General features: G+C 41.2%; 1 protein-coding gene across 2 annotated transcripts in view; it reads right to left on the bottom strand.

The window, feature by feature from the left end:
• Positions 1–17,500, bottom strand: part of LOC123506025 (COBW domain-containing protein 1-like) — a 41,200-nt gene that overhangs the window by 3,983 nt on the left and 19,717 nt on the right. The window contains exons 7-10 of one of the 2 annotated variants that reach the window (XM_045257849.1): positions 6,570–6,607; positions 5,805–5,851; positions 4,679–4,765; positions 2,718–2,762 (exon numbers count right to left, since the gene is read on the bottom strand). In XM_045257849.1, coding sequence (XP_045113784.1) covers positions 2,718–2,762; positions 4,679–4,765; positions 5,805–5,851; positions 6,570–6,607 — 217 coding nt within the window. The remainder of the gene's footprint in view (positions 1–2,717; positions 2,763–4,678; positions 4,766–5,804; positions 5,852–6,569; positions 6,608–17,500) is intronic. The other variant, XM_045257850.1, reaches the window with a different exon arrangement.

Here is a 17,500-nt window from a genome sequence, read left to right as displayed (position 1 = left end):
CTTTACTTAAATTGCCAAAAACTCTACACTGGATGATTTGGGGTTTCTTCTTCCTTCTACTTCATCCTCTGACTACTTCATGCCACTGGTAAGAACCTTCGCAGTGATGTTGATCATGCCCTCACTAGGCTTAATCCTCAGATGGCTTATGGACCTGATGGGGTCCCTTCTCTTCTCCAAAACTGTGCTTCCATGCTTGCATCTTGCCTGGTCAAACTCTCAATTTTGTCTATCAATATCTACCTTTCCTTCTTGTTGGTAGTTTGCCTACATTCAACCTGTTCCTAAAAAGGATGAATGTTCTAATCCCTCAAACTACTGCCCTATTGCTTTAATTTCCTGTCTCTCTATGTTTTTTTTAATCTATCCTCTTTAGGAAGATTCTTAAACCTCTGTAACTTCACAATCTTCTATCTAATTGCCAGAATGGTTTTGGTCAAGGCCACTTTACTGGTGATCTTTTGGCTTTCCTTACTGAGTCTTGGTCATGCTCTTTTAAAGATTTTGATGAAACTTTTGCTGCTTCCTTAGACATATCAAAAGTTTTTGACAGAATCTGACACAAAGCTTTGATTTCCAAACCTTCTATCCTTCTCTCTGTAACTTCATCTATTGGTGTTGTGGTAGATGGCGACTGTTCTTTTCTTAAGTCTATTAACAGTGGTGTTCTTCAGGGTTCTGTCCTGTCGTTCACTCTCTTCCTATTATTCATCAATGATCTTCTTAATCACTCTGTCCTATCCACTCTTATGCCTATGATACCACCTTGCACTTTTCCACATGTTCTCCTAGATATCTAGGCCTCTGGGAAGTAAATAGCTCACTAGGAGAGCAACAGAATGCCTGATTTCTGATCTTTTTAAAATTTCTGATTGTGGCAAACCAAACTTAGAACTGTTTAATTCCTCAAACACTCAATTTCTCCATCTATCAACTTGACACGATCTTCCAGACACACTCAACTGTCCCCTTCTTCAATGAAACTTCATATCTTATTTCTAGTTAAAACAGCTTCTATTTAAATTAGGCATTTGGAGTTGTTTCTATTTTTTTTTTTTTCCATTCCCCTAAACAGCTACTATGTGCATGGGCTTTATCTGACCATGTATGGGTATTCCATTCATACTGCTCTTTTTGACTTGGGTACAATCAAAAGCTCTTTCTCATTACCATAACATTGCATCACTTGCTATTTTCTCCCAATTTTTTCAAACTAACTATACTTTGGATCTTTTTAACTGCATGCCTCCCTCCTCATGTGTCTCAATGCACAAGACTTTCTGTTTTCTCTCATCACTGTTCTATCCACCTCTCTAGAGCAAGAGTTAAACAGTATTCTCTATCATTCCTTCCTTTCTGTGATGAATTCTGGAACTCCATGATTGCTTCTGTATTGCCTCCTTCCCACAACTTGAACTCTTTCTAAAGGGAGTTTTGAAGACAAGCATCCTCTTTGTCTTTTACCATTCTATTTGATATCTCACGGGAACAGGCAATAAAGGATCTTTTTTTATGATTTCTTTTCCCCTTGAACAATGGTCCTCTTACATAAAAAAAAAAAGTATCCCAGTGCTGTAATTTCTTGTTTCTTCCTCTGATTAATGCCTGAAATTTCTTTAACTCCTATACATTTACATTTTCTCCTACAGAGTTCACCACATTCAATCCAACTGGTTCTCTCTCTCTCTCTCTCTCTCTCTCTCTCTCTCTCTCTCTCTCTCTCTCTCTCTCTCTCTCTCTCTCTCTCTCTCTCTCTCTCTCTCTCTCCCATCCCTGACCTCCCCCCCTGTGAGTGACAAATTTCATCAGCCCTGTTGGAGCGTGGCCGTACCTTCTCTTTCAGCGGAACTGTGGCAAATTCAATCAGACTGGAGGGGGTAAGAGGCCAAGTTTGGGTGAGGGGGACAGCTGGGGAAAGGAGGGAAGATGAGAAGAGGATGCAAAGGCCCAAGAGGAAGAGGAAGAGGGCTGGAGACTGGTAAAGGTGTGGAGGATGAGGAGATAAAGGAAGGAGATGGAAACAGAATGATGATTGTGAGAGAGAGAGAGAGAGAGAGAGAGAGAGAGAGAGAGAGAGAGAGAGAGAGAGAGAGAGAGAGAGAGAGAGAGAGAGAGAGAGAGAGAGAGAGAGAGAGAGAGAGAGAGAAAGTGGGCAAGAAGTAAAGGGGGACAAAGAAGAGGAAAGGAGGAGGAAAAGAAGGAAAAAATAAAATAAAAAGATAAATAGATAAATAAATAAATAACTAAATAAATAAATAAACAAACAAGGGAAGAAGAAAGGAAGGAAGGAAGGAAGGGATGCAGAGAGAGAGAGAGAGAGAGAGAGAGAGAGAGAGAGAAATCCTCCTTTCCTAAGTGATCCATCTCTCTCTCTCTCTCTCTCTCTCTCTCTCTCTGGTTCCCAATTCAATGATATGAACCTTGCCCTGACCCCTCTTATGCATGTAAATATGTAAATATGTATAGAGGAAGAAATCAGTTCTCTCTCTCTCTCTCTCTCTCTCTCTCTCTCTCTCTCTCTCTCTCTCTCTCTCTCTCTCTCCAAACACACACACACACACACACAGTCTTTACTTAGTACATTTTCATCTGTTTAGTCTTGAGTCTACAGCACCACATGATTGTTCCTCAAGGTTCTCAGTGTCAGATTGTAGACTTGTTCCTTGGAGGCTTGGATAGCTAGTCCCAGTTCAAATATACATAAACTGTATACATACCTACATCTGTGAGTGTGGACAATCTCTGCTGATCTGTTGATTGTTCTGGAAGTGATAAGAAAAGAAATGTTAAAAGAAGAAAACATTGATAATTATTTGTACTTTGATGTGTCTGGTACTCTTGGTCACATTTTTATCTAATTTCATTTTTTATTTAGTAATTCCATAAGTGATTTTGTTGAAGCTAATTAATTTTTCATGCAATTCTGATCACATTCCTCCTTTCTTCAATCACATCTATATCTAGCTGTTCTTGTCACATAAATTCTATCATTGTACTTATTTTCATAGCTTGTATACCTGTTTCATTTTTGTTTTCACCAGTGAGTGCACAAAACTTCTACACTATTCTTATTCCTGCTCCCTTTTCTCCCTCTTTCCCTCATCTGACCTGACTATCAAGGGATCAACTCAATCATTTTCATTCTCTTCCTGCCCACTCACACTCCCTCCCTCCTCCCCAGGCTCCTCACTCGTCACCATCACCTGTCACTTCACTCCCTCCACCTGCATTACCTTGATACTTTTTATTTCCTTCCAGCTGCTCTCCCTCCTTGAGAAATCTTCCTGTGTTTCTCTCCTTCCCCAGTCCTTTATTTGTCTTTCATTATTTACACTCTTGCCTTCCCTCTCATTTACTTTATTGTTTTCTCAGTCCTTACTTTATTATTTCTCTTATGTGTTTTCTTGACTGGATTGTCCCTTATCTGCAGTCATTATAAAACTGTGTATGTTTCAATATTTGCGTGTACAGTTACCCTAAGTATGTATCAATTTTCCTTTTATCTCAGATACGTGTATCTATTTACATCTATTTCTAATTTCACAGCCTTCTATACTTGCTTGTATGCCTGTCTGTCTATGTCTATTATCTGATCTATTTTTCTATCTTGACACTTATTCCTTGAGATGATGGTCACAGGAAAAGCTTTCACACTAAACACTCTTGCTCTTCCATCTCTCAGAAACTGTGGCATTCTAACACAATCTTTAACAATGATTTTGCAAAGATAGTACAATCTTGTCTTTGCTGAGATATCAGTTCAATCACAGAAACCTCCCTGCATTCCACTTACTTCTTACCTGTATATGAATGTTACCAATATATATATATATATATATATATATATATATATATATATATATATATATATATATATATATATATATATATATATATATATATATATATAATTATTTATGATAATTCTGGCAAGTTTCTGCATTGCTAAGACTTAAATCACCTGATTATACAAGTAATTACTTTAAACATTAAAAATCATGTTTTCAACCACATTTATTCTTCTATGTAATGATAAGCTCAGACATTTATGGTTCCACTGACTGGAGTTTATAGATATATAAGATGATTTCACTCACAATGATGTAGTACAACTTGGTGTACATTTTCATGAAACAACTCACATTATCTGCTCTATGATGAATCAGCTAACATTTGTATCATGTTACACACAAATACTTCATTCATAATTATAAGTTCTACATTTATTCTTCATACATAGTCTGGATTATTCTACTTTTCATATCATTCAGTGAGAGAAGCTCATCATTTAAAGAATATCAATTTGTTAAAAAGAAAAAAATCCTTCTTACTCTGCAGGATGGCAAAGTCCTGCTATTAATTGGAAAGGAAATGTCACAAATGTTTCAGAAGTTATTCACATTTGTTGCATCACTTAAACAATCAACTACTTAATTCATGGAAAGAAATCCTTAAATAATTCACAAAAAATATATAATGGAAAAAATCATTCATATAACCTTAAAAAAACAAAAAACACAATCACACACATACACACATGTAATATATATATATATATATATATATATATATATATATATATATATATATATATATATATATATATATATATATATATATACACACACACACACACACACACGTTTTGATTTCCGATTGTGCTAAGTTATTTCCTCACCTAACTATCTGTGACACCTGCTGCAGCTGCTGCTGGTCCACAAGATCTGTCTTGTTCAAGATCAACAGGTCCGCCAGCGCCACCTGTCTAAATGAGTGACAAGTGAATTAGCTACCTCAAGCAGTAAGTGAAAAGAATCGTGACTCGTGATATAGTACAGACATACACACGGCACGCATTTACGTAGATTTTGAGGAGGGTATGCACTTATCTATCCAGGTATTGTATCATCATTGCACATCAGATTAGATACTATATAGACAGAGAAATTTTGGACCTCTGTATAATATGATAATAATATTTAGCTTTTATCGATGTTTTGCTGTTCCATCAAAGAAATTATACACAACTCAGTCACACAGCCTCGTATGCATCAGGCGCGTGGCATTGTTCCGATACACTTGTCTTATATATATATATATATATATATATATATATATATATATATATATATATATATATATATATATATATATACAGAGAGAGAGAGAGAGAGAGAGAGAGAGAGAGAGAGGGGAAACTGGCCAAGGGCAGCAAGAAAAAAAAAAAAGCCTAACTTAATCGCCAGTCCCCTTGCAGGTCGAAGTCAGCCGTAAGAAAGGGACAAATGTCTTAAAAAGTCAGCGGGCGAGCTGACAGCAGATATCAAGTGGAAGCAAGTAAATATTTTTATACACTCCTCACATAATGACATTTCAAGTCAGTCAACATCCTTGATCCCACTGTTCACCTCTATTAGCATAATAAATACGAACGTACACAGCCGCCAATAACTGTTGCAGTCAGAAGAGAAACTGAATCACTGACTTGTGTGAAGCGTAGAACAGACTTTTGGCAAGCGGCTACGTAACAAATGGATGGAGTAACACTGCTGTACCGTATCGTATCACTGAGTTGTATGCAACAATGATGTCAAGATATGTGGATACATAGCACCTACTATGTATTCATAAGTATTACTATAAAGTACAGTATACATACATATTCAGTAACATTCATGCTTCTCAAATGAATAATGTAAAATATAGTAAGTCTTCAGCCACACACGGCATATCCAGTCATTCAGTCAAAGTAAATGTAGCAAACATGAATTGAAAGAAGGCTTCCAGCACAGCTATAGACTCACCTCACAGCCTCGTTCACCACTCCTTCTGGCTTCTTCTCAGTGATATTCTGAAATATTGAGAATTGACGAATAAATTCTGGAGGAAAATTCACTGCAAAGAATTGCGTACTTGAAATATTGTGATAATTCAAGTAAAAAAATAAATAAAAAGGAAATGATCCTTTGCTTTATTTGGTTGTCATGAGTGTCTTGCACTGATGAAGTCTAAGAAATTACTGCAAGACTAGTCAATCTATCAACCACTTTTCCTTGTGATTTTTTTCTATATATTTTCTTACTTCTCTTGGGGATAGCACATTGACTGTTTTTTTTCTAAAGATTTTTGGTGACCACTAACGAGAGTACCTTCTACACACACACACACACACACACACACACACACACACACACACACACATGTGTAGCCCCTGTTGTTCACCTAGCAGTAAAGTAAGTACGGGATGTAACTCGAGGGGTTGTGGCTTCGCTTTCCCGATGTGTGGTGTGTGATGTGGTCTCAGTCCTACCCGAAGATCGGTCTATGAACACTGAGCTCTTTCCGTAGGAGAAAGGCAGGCTGGGTCATCAATAAAGGACCGTGGTGAATAACACACACACACACACACACACACATATATATATATATATATATATATATATATATATATATATATATATATATATATATATATATATATATATATATATATATATTATATAATGGTGAAAGTGAAGCCAGAACAGACGCCGCATGATGATGTAAGGTAGATACAGTAGAACACTCACTTTCTCGGCGTACTTGGCGTCCAGCACGGTGATGATTCCTGCAATGAGGAAGTAAATTAGTCCTGGCTGGCACACCATCCCGTGGAGGTTGACAGGAGAGAGCAGTTCTCACCATGAGGTATACAACAGGTGTGCACCATGGGGGTAAGTAAAGGAAATCTTTGTGGTGCACGACATGTTTTAACTATACTAGTATTGTTTCAAGTAATATCGCATAGATTTATTACAAAAAAGATATCTTGGATCTATTAGCTATATCAAAATAGACCTCCCGTCTTGATCCGCTTACACAAGATCTATAGGATACTCGTAAGTTGATGGAAAACAGTCTTATTAATTTGTTGGAGTTAATAATGTATTCCTCAGGGTGAAAGAATATCATTATATATATATATATATATATATATATATATATATATATATATATATATATATATATATATATATATATAGTGTGTGTGTGTGTGTGTGTGTGTGTGTGTGTGTGTGTGTATTTACTTAGGTGTAGTTTTACAGGGCCTGGGCTTTATGCTCGTGTGGCCCCGTCTCCATATCTACACTTATCCAATTTTTCTTTAAAACTACGCACACTCGTTGCTGACACTACTTCTTCACTCAAACTGGTCCACGTCTCAACACATCTTTGTGGGAAACTATATTTTTTAACATCTCTCAGACATCTTCCCTTTTTCAGCTTTTTACTATGCGATCTTGTACTTCGAATGTCATATTCTTCTCTCAGGATCAGTTTCTCATTATCCACTTGGTCCATTCCGTTGATCAATTTATAAACTTGTATCAGATCCCCTCTCTCCCTTCTCTGTTCCAGGGTTGGTAGATCCATAGCCTTTAGTCTCTCCTCATATGTCATCCCTTCATATTCTGGAATTTTTTATAGTCTCTCCAACTTCCTTGTGTGTGTGTGTGTGTGTGTGTGTGTGTGTGTGTGTGTGTGTGTGTGTGTGTGTGTGTGTGTGTGTGTGTGTGTGTGTGTGTGTGTGTGTGTAAGAGAAAGTGAAATAATGAGATCATGCATTCCATGGGTTCAGGATTGTAAAGAAGTCGAACAATAAAAAAGTGAGCACTGCAGCGCACAATATTCACTTCACTAGTTTTATTCGTACTACTTACGATGCGCCGTCTTCCCCACAGCACTATGCATGTACCACGCTACACACATGTTCTCCGTCTTGAACAATGAAACCTTACCAAAGTATTATTCACCCGTCATGCCTCACGAGTATGAATAACTTTATGAAGCTAACGGTGACTCGAACCGAACGTAATGGAAGAAATTTCAGGTCATAAGTGTAAAGTTGGCTGCTCAAGACCTCCTTCCACAGCCTTCATCCCATCGGCCGTCCTTCAGAATCAATCAAAGCGGAAAACGTGGCATCTTAAACTTTGATGAAGTTTTATTGCCCTTGTTTTGACGCTAAAGCGAAGAACTCGTATCGAGAACCTCTTCCGCTTGCACGAAGACATTTGTTTGCAACACGCGAATGAGCCTGCCAATGTGGGCGTCACTGTAACACTGTCCACAACATGACACCCAACCGCCCTATAGTCTATAGAAGCCGTCAAACACTCCAGTCTATGCACTACCACGACCCTGGTGACAACATGAGTGTTGAAATTCCACTAAACTCATCTTCAACATTCCATACTCCCACCGCAAATGACACCCTGACAAATAAGATTTAATTATGCATCGGATGTAAGAGCGTCGGTGGGAAGGAAAGGTAGGTTGGGCCACTTGGAGAAGAGCAATTTGTCGCCGCCAGACAATCACGCGGTGTCGTCTTTTACCGGCGTTAATTTCCCACCACCTCGCTCTCCTTTGCCAATATTGGCTGAAGCCGTCCAAAGAACCTGCCGCCCGCCCCTATACCGTGACTGTCTCATCCCACCACACTCACCCTTCAAGGTAATCGATAACTCGCCAAATAACCTAATAAGCTCACTTAACAAGGCCCTCATATCAGTACAACCACAAGTGTCTCCAACCGTGGTCCCTGCGCCACTATTCCATACAACGGGGTTGCGTCGTATTTAATAAGAGGATCGTTTAATGCCTAGTTAATTCTCTAGCCTGAGGGCATAATTAAAAAGTGTCACATTTTCTCGCCACAATAACGCCCGAATTCACCCACAGACAGCCCCTCTCCTCTCCCTCCCCACCTACATACTCCTACGGCACCTACGACGCCCCCTAGCGGCTCCTCCATCCGCAAGAGACAAGGGAGAGAGAGGGAGGGAGGAGACAGCAGCTGTGACTGGGTTCGATGCCTTTCTTTTCTTCTAACTAAGGCAAGTCACCAGCGAGGAGTTTTCACTGTAGCACGTGACATCCTCCTCAAATCCAGTAATTACCAATACACAATGCCACCTGCGGCCTAAAACTCACCAATAATACAATATCGATTTCCACCCAGTACGTTTCGCTGAGAACCGGCATCTCGCTCGTCAACACAGCGGATCTTGAGTGCGGCAAAATTCAAATCAAATTACGGGGAAGGGCGCGAAATTCAAATGAATGGCGGGATTTTCAAATTAAGAGGGTTGTTCCACCCCAATACACGGGCGGGCAGATTATTGGAGACGCCCGGCACTAGATTGGGGTGAATTCTCCGCCTTTTTCTTCCTTTTTCCTCACGGGGCGAAGGTTCAAAGGGTCCCCTCCGCTTCTTTCCGCGATATTTGAGGCGAGGTGGGACGCGAGGTCGTGAAAGATGTATAACACTTGGCACGGCGGACGGCACAGTCGCGCTAGATGGGACATTTCTTTCCCTAAACCTTTCTGAATTGACGATTTGGACGGGCGGCTGGAGACGAGTCCGACCCTAATCTGTTTTTCTGCTCGGCGACACTATTCTAATTGGGCGATAAATATGCTGGTGTGTGTGTGTGTGTGTGTGTGTGTGTGTGTGTGTGTGTGTGTGTGTGTGTGTGTGTGTGTGTGTGTGTGTGTGTGTGTGTGTGGCGGAGGAGGAGGAGGAGGAGGGCGGGAAAAAAAAGATGAAGAGAAGGGAAAGACGGAATAAAAGAATGAATGAACCTTTCTTGTCGTTGCAGAAGCCCAGGGTGATCCTACCGCTGACTGGGGGGTGCATACTGAACGAGGCTCCTACACAATTCTTCCTTAATCAAAACTCAGTGATGAAAACAATATTTTCATACTCTGCCTTGTTAGGGTACAAAGTCATATACTCTCCACAGCACGGGTCCTTTTTTTATGCTGGGTAATGATAATGAGTAAATAAAAGGTGTAAGTAAAGGCGTGTACTCATTATTATTTGTCTCATATCTGAGTGTTTGTGAGATATAGTGAACAACATTCAAATCAGGCAGAGCACGCACTTTTCAGAGTTTGGCTTTTATTAACGTACTGATTTTCATCCAACAGTTCCGGTTGAATGGTATGTTAAATAATTTCATTTTTCCTTTCTCTCCCTCTCTTTTTTTTTTTTTTAATCCTCACTAAAAAATACGGGGACGTATTTTCTCAAGGGGACCAGTCCTGCATCAGTCATCATTTGCTTCTTTCTTTTATTATATTTGTAATCACGTCCGTGTATCTGCACCGATGTAATCCTCACGATTCGTAACACACCACATATACAACTCACATTGCCTCCGACAAGTCTCCAGTCACCTACCAAAGAACTTCATCTAACGCAAAATGGCAACTTATCTTATATTACAATAATAATAATAACAATAATAATAATAATAATTATTATAATTATAATAACAATAATAATAATAATAATAATAATGATAATGATAATAATAACAATAACAATAATAATAATAATAATAATAATAATAATAATAATAATATCTATCATTATTATTATTATCATTATTATTATTATTTATTATTATTATTATTATTATTATTATTATTATTATTATCATCATCATTATCATTATCATCATCATCATTATTATTATCATCATTATTATTACTATCATTATTCACATTAATATTATAATCAATATTATCGCTATCATCATTATAACAATAATAAGATGAAGGACGAAGAACAAAAACAAAAATAACAATAGCTGAAACAAAATGACAAAAGGTCAGGAGCATTGAATCATGCGCTAATACTGAACAAGACATCTACATAACCGTGCACCAGCACATCACAACACAGAAGGCTTTCCGAGACACCACACAACAACACACACACACACACACACACACACACACCACACCACACCACACCACACCACACCACACCACACCACATCACATCACATCACATCACATCATATCACACACACCGCACACACACACACACACACACACACACACACACACACACACACACACACACACGGGCGCGCACGGAACAATTTGTTAAGTGGGAGAAAAGCGCAGAAAAGTTATTAGAGAGCGAGGCGAGCTAATTAACGGTCTGTCACCTGGGAGACGGTGGAGGACGAGAGGATGGGAACCTATGACACCCATTACCACCTGTAACAAGACGATTGCTCATACGTGGCGTCTTGTGTGTTACCTGTGACTCTTGATGGCATCCAGTAAATTATGTGAACCTAAGTCTTTTTTTTTTTCTCTTTCCAAGAGGGAAGGCTGCCAAGGGCAGCAAAATGTTAGAAAAATAACTAAATAAAAGGCCCACTGGAATTGCAGGTTCCCTAAAAGGTCCGGAAGAGTCATCCAAAAGCCAGGGACAAATGTCTTGACACCTCTCTCTCTTGAAAGAAGTTAAGTCGTAGAAAGACAAAAGAAAAATACAGAAGCAGGCAGGGAGTTCCAGAGTTTACGAGTGAAAGGTATGAATGATTGAGAGTACTGGTTAACCCTTGTATTAGAGGGCTGGACAGAATAGGGATGAAAGGAAGGAGAAAGTCTTGTGCAACGAGGAGGGGAGGCATGCAGTTAGCAAGTACAGTAGAGCAGTTAGCAAGAAAACAGCGATTAAAGATAGAAAGATGCAACATTCCGGCGGTGAGAAAGAGGCTGAAGACAGTCAGTCAGAGAAGGGGAGTTGATGAGACGAAAAGCTTTTGATTCCACCCTATTTAATAAAGCTGCATGAGTGAAACCCCCTCAAACATGCGAAGAGTATTCCATACAAGGACGGATAAGGCCATTGTACAGAGTTAGCAGTTGGAGGGGCGAGAAAAACTGGCGGAGACGCCTCAGAACGCCTAACTTCATAGAAGCTGTTTTAGCAAGAGATGAGATGTGAAGTTTCCAGAAGATTATGAGTAAAGGACAGACCGAGGATATTCAGTGTGGAAGAGGGAGACAGTTGAGTGTCATTGAAGAAGAGGGGATAATTGTCTGGAAGGTTGTGTCGAGTTGATAGATGGAGGAATTGAGTTTTGAGGCATTGAAAACTACTAAGTTTTCTCTGCCCCAATCGGAAATCTTAGAAAGATCAGAAGTCAGGCGTTCTGTGGCGTCCCTGCGTGATCTGTTGACTTCCTGAAGGGTTGGTCGTCTCTGAAAGGACGTGGAAAGATGTAGGGTGGTATCATCAGCGTAGGAGTGGATAGGGCAAGAAGTTTGGTTAAGAAGGTCATTAATGAATAATAGAGAGTGGGTGATAGGATAGAACCCTGAGGAACACCACTGTTGATAGATTTAGAGGAACAGTGGCCGTCTACCACAGCAGCAATAGAACGGTCGGAAAGGAAACTTGAGATAAAGTTGCAGAGAGAAGGATAGAAACCGTAGGAGGGCAGTTTTGAAATCAAAGCTTTGTGTCAGACTATCAAAAGCTTTTGATATGTCTAACGACAGCAAAAGTTTCACCGAAATCTCTAAAAGAGGTTGACCAAGACTCAGTAAGGAAAGCTAGATGATCACCAGTAGAGCGACCTTGACGGAAGCCATACTGGCGATCAGATAGAAGATTGTGAAGTGACAGATGTTTAAGAATCTTCCTATTGAGGATAAAAACTTTAGACAAGTAAGAGATTAAAGCTATAGGACGGTAGTTAGAGGGATTAGAACGGTCACCCTTTTTTAGGAACAGGCTGAATATAGGCAAACTTCCAGCAAGAAGGCAAGGTAGAAGTCGATAGACATAGTTGAAAGACATTGGTCAGGCAAGGTGCAACCATGGAAGCACACTTTTTGTGAACGATAGGAAGGACCCCATCAGGTCCATAAGCCTTCCGAGGGTTTAGGCCAGCGAGGGCATGGAAAACATCATTACGAAGAATTTTAATTGTAGACATGAAATAGTCAGAGGGAGGAGGAGAGGAGGACAAGCCCAGAATCATCCAAGGTGGAGTTGTTAGCAAAGGTTTGAGAGAAGAGTTCAGCTTTAGAGACAGAAGAGATGGCAGTGGTGCCATCAGGATGAAATAAAGGAGGAAAGATGAAGAAGTAAAGTTATTGGAGATGTTTTTGGCCAGATGCCATAAGTCATGATGGGAGTTAGTTTGAAAGATTTTGACATTTTCTATTTATGAAAGAGTGTTTGGCAAGTTGAAGAACAGACTTGGCATGATTCCAGCAGAAATATAAAGTGCATGAGATTCAGGAGATGGAAGGCTCAAGTACCTTTTGTGGGCAACCTCTCTATCATGTATAGCACGAGAATAGGCTGTGTTAAACCAAGGTTTAGAAGGTTTAGGTTGAGAAATAGAATGAGGAATGTACGCCTCCATGCCAGACACTATCACCTCTGTTATGCGTTCAGCACAAAGAGATGGGTCTCTGACACGGAAACAGTAATCATTCCAGGAAAAATCAGCATAATACCTCCTCAGGTCCCCCAACTGGCAGAGGCAAAACGCCAGAGGCACCTCCATTTTTAGGGGATCCTGAGGAGGATTGGAGAAATAGGACAAGATACAGAAATGAGATTGTGATCGGAGGAGCCCAACGGAGAAGATAGGGTAACAGCATAAGCAGAAGGATTAGAGGTAAGGAAAAGATCAAGAATGTTGGGCGTGTCTCCAAGACGGTCAGGAATACGAGTAGGGTGTTGCACCAGTTGCTCTAGGTCATGGAGGATAGCAAAGTTGAAGGCTAGTTCACCAGGATGGTCAGTGAAGGGAGAGAAAAGCCCAAGCTGATGGTGAACATTGAAATCTCCAAGGATGGAGATCTCTGTTAAAGGGTAGAGGGACAGAATGTGTTCCACTTTGGAAGTTAAATAGTCAAAGAATTTACTATAGTCAGAAGAGTTAGGGGAGAGATAAACAGCACAGATAAATTTAGTAAGAGAGTGACTGTTGAGTCGAAGCCAGATGGTGGGAAACTTGGAAGATTCAAGAGCGTGGGCATGAGAGCAAATTAAGTTGTTGCTCACATAGACGCAACATCCAGCTTTGGAATGAAAATGAAGATAGGGAAAGTAGGAGGGAACAGAAAAGGGGCTACTGTCAGTTGCCTCAGACAGCTGCGTTTCGGTGGGGAGAAGAAGATGAGGTTTAATAGAGGAGAGGTGGTGTTCCACAGATTGAAAATTAGATTTAAGACAGCGAAAAAGGTCCCCACCGAGAGAGCAGTCCGACCTGGGGACATTTCTGGTACCCTCCCCAGAAGGGGACTCCGAGGCTGGATTTGGAGTCGCCATTTTGAATTTTGAGTTTTAAGTGAAGGATATGTGTGTGTGTGTGTGTGTGTGTGTGTGTGTGTGTGTGTGTGTGTGTGTGTGTGTGTGTGTGTGTGTGTGTGTGTGTGTGTGTGTGTGTGTGTGTGTGTGTGTGTGTGTGTGTGTGTGTGTGTGTGTGTTTGTGTGTGTGTGTGTTGTAAGTACATGTAGTTTTGTGTGAAGAAAGAGAGTTGTTTTTAGAGGAAAGGCTGTGACTATGCCCTAGAGTTGTGAGACACAAAGGGAAACGTTCAGCGAGATCACAACTAGCTTTAATGGAAGGTTCACAGCACCCCATGAACTTGTGCTATTAGACCTCGCTGGGAGTAAAATTATCGTTTCGGTAGGTGTCTACTACCTCCTCCTTCAGTGTCAATTATTTGTCACTCTATAGCTAACTTTGTACAACCCAATGTTTCTATAGGTCAGTCGGTAATGCTCTGTGTCTTCCAAGTTTCTTCCACAGGTCAGTAAAAGTTTGACTCATCAAGCTGCCCTGAGTCCTTTATGTTGTCGAAGACTCCTTCGCATCACCCACTGCTCCTCTGTGCCAAGACGCAATATTTAATGTCATAAAAGTAAATAACGGAGGCTGCAAGAAGCCATCAGGCTACACTTGGCAGTCCTGTATGAACACACCTACCTATTTCCACATATCATCCCCGTCTATGTATTTGTCTAATCTTGTTTTAAAGCTTCCTTTTAACAACCTGATTACGGAGTCGATCCATTCCTCAACCACTCTAATAGTTCCTGCTCATCTCTTTCTTACACCTAATTTTTTTCAAGCTTGAATTCATTATGGTTCTATCCTGCATGGCTACTGATGCTAAGAACTTTATCTCTTTTGTTGTAACCCCTATATCACTTAAGACTTCTATTCGCGGCCTTTTGTTTCACCAGGTTCCTTCTCTCGTCCAGCAATCCAGTGTGTCATCGAGAGGCACTGAGATGCTTAGCGTTACTCAGCACCGTCAGTGTCACCTAGCAGCTCTCTGTGTCACCCAGCACCCGTCTGTGTCACCCAGCAGCCCTCTGTGTCACCCAGCAGCCCTCTCCGTCACCCAACAGCCCTCTGTGTCACCCAACAGCCCTCTGCATCACCCAACAGGCCTCTGTGTCACTCAACAGCCCTGTGTCACCCAACAGCCCTGTGTCACCCCACAGCCCTCTGCGTCACCCAACAGCCCTGTCACCCAACAGCCCTGTGTCACCCAACAGCCCTGTGTCACCCAACAGCCCTGTGTCACCCAACAGCCCTGTCACCCAACAGCCCTGTGTCACCCAACAACCCTGTGTCACCTAACAGCCCTGTGTCACCCAACAGCCCTCTGCGTCACCCAACAGCCCTGTGTCACCCAACAGCCCTCTGTGTCACCCAATAGCCCTCTGTGTCACCCAGCAGCCCTCTTTGTCATCCTGTACCCTTATGTATCACCCAGCAGCCCTGTGTCATTCAGTATGTGTCACCCAATAGCCCTCTGTGTCACCCAGCAGCCCTCTGTCACCCTGCAGCACTGTGTCACCCAGCAGTCCTGTCATCCAGTATCTCTGTGTCACCCAGCAGCCCTCTTTGTCATCCTGTACTCTTATGTATCACCCAGCTGCCCTCTGTGTCACCCAGTATCCATGCATCACCCAGCAGCCCTGTGTCACCCAGTATCCCTGCATCACCCAGCAGCCCTCTGTGTCACCCAGTATCCCTCTGTTAGCAAGCAACCCTGTGTTACCCAGTATCCCTCTGTGTCACCCTGCACCCCCTGTGTCACCTTGTACCCCTATGTGTCACCCAGCAGCCCAATATGTCACTCTGCAGCCATCTGTGTCACCCAATGGTCCTTTGTTTCATCAAGCAGTTGTTATGTCACCCATCGATTCTTTGTGACATTAAGCAGTTCTCGTGTCACCCAGAGTCCTTTGTGACACAAGGATCCTTTGTGTCAGCCAGCGGTCCTCTGAGTCACTTAACCGGTCTTGGTGTCTTTCAGCTATATTATGTGTCACCCATTGACATCTTTGTGTCACCCAGCTGTTCATTCATTCACCTGACCGCTAATTATGCTGTCTAGTGGACCTTTGCGTCACTCAGCGATCAGTTGTTTTATTCAGCGGTCAATTTTAACACCAGAGAGTACGTACTTTGTTACCTAGATATGCTTTGTAACCTACCATCCAGAGGCTCTGTGTCACACAGTAATCATGTCATCCAGCAAACCACTGAGTCACCCTGACATCCATCAAGCGATCCTTTCCATCATCCAGCAGTTCTTTTTGTCATCTATTCTCCAGCAAGTCTCACCCTCACCCACCGATCCTGCCAACCAGCGATTCTTTGTAACCAATAATCATATATGTAACTTATGGATCCTTTGTCACCCGGCAGTTCTGAATGTCAACAAGCGAGCCTTTATCACCAAGCGATCCTATGTGTCATCCATGCTGTGATCTTTTGTGTTATACAGAAGTTTTTTTGTTTTGTTTTCTCAGCGACCCGCCGGTGTTTTGAGTTACCCAACAACTCTGTGTCACAACAATATCCTATGCGTCACCCAGTGACCCTCTGCCTCACCAGATGATCCTTTGTATCACCCATCAGTTAAATACATCATTCAACAGTTATTTACATCACCTAGCAAAAAATGTCACTCAGTGGTTCCTTCCTTGTGTCATCAAGAAATCCTCTCAGTCATCGAGTGTCGATCAGCCTTTTGTCATCCACCGATCCTTTATATCACCCAGCGAGCGATTTTTTTTTTTTTTTTTTTTTTTTGTCGCCTAATGCATCATTGTATCATTCAATCATTGGTTCACTGTCCTTGGTCTCATCCGGCTGTTCTTTGTGTCATGCAGTTAATCCTTGTTACTCAGCTATCGTTTGTGCCTCGCCCTCTCACACCCCAGCGGCCCACTGTGCCATTAGCCACTCTTCTGTGTCACACAACGATCCTTTGTGTTGCCCCGTTGCCTCTGAGTCAAGCCAGAAACACTATACCTGAATCCTCTTACGTTGCTCACACCTTCCATTTAGTAGAGCTTCAGTTGCATCAGGCTGAAGTTTCCTAGTTCAGAAAACTTCTGATCTTAAGAAAATTTTAATCTTACGAAAAAAAAGAAGAAATGCAAACCTCTCGAGAACTAAAGAACCCAAGCTTTGTATAGAAAACTTATAAGTAAGTATTAACAAAGGTTAGTCACATTAGATAGAATATAGAAATGCTTGAAAACATCATTCGTCTAATAACTTCATCAATCAGGAAACCCACAATTTAATCTATCACTGCATTTATTTCAGTAACAATGACATGTGCAGGTACCGTAGCCACTATTCACTACGGCCTC

This window comes from Portunus trituberculatus, chromosome 19 (assembly GCF_017591435.1).
Source record: "Portunus trituberculatus isolate SZX2019 chromosome 19, ASM1759143v1, whole genome shotgun sequence".
Classification (NCBI taxonomy): domain Eukaryota; kingdom Metazoa; phylum Arthropoda; class Malacostraca; order Decapoda; family Portunidae; genus Portunus; species Portunus trituberculatus.
The sequence above is the reverse complement of the archived record's forward strand: the minus strand, read 5'-3'. Positions and strand labels throughout refer to the sequence as shown.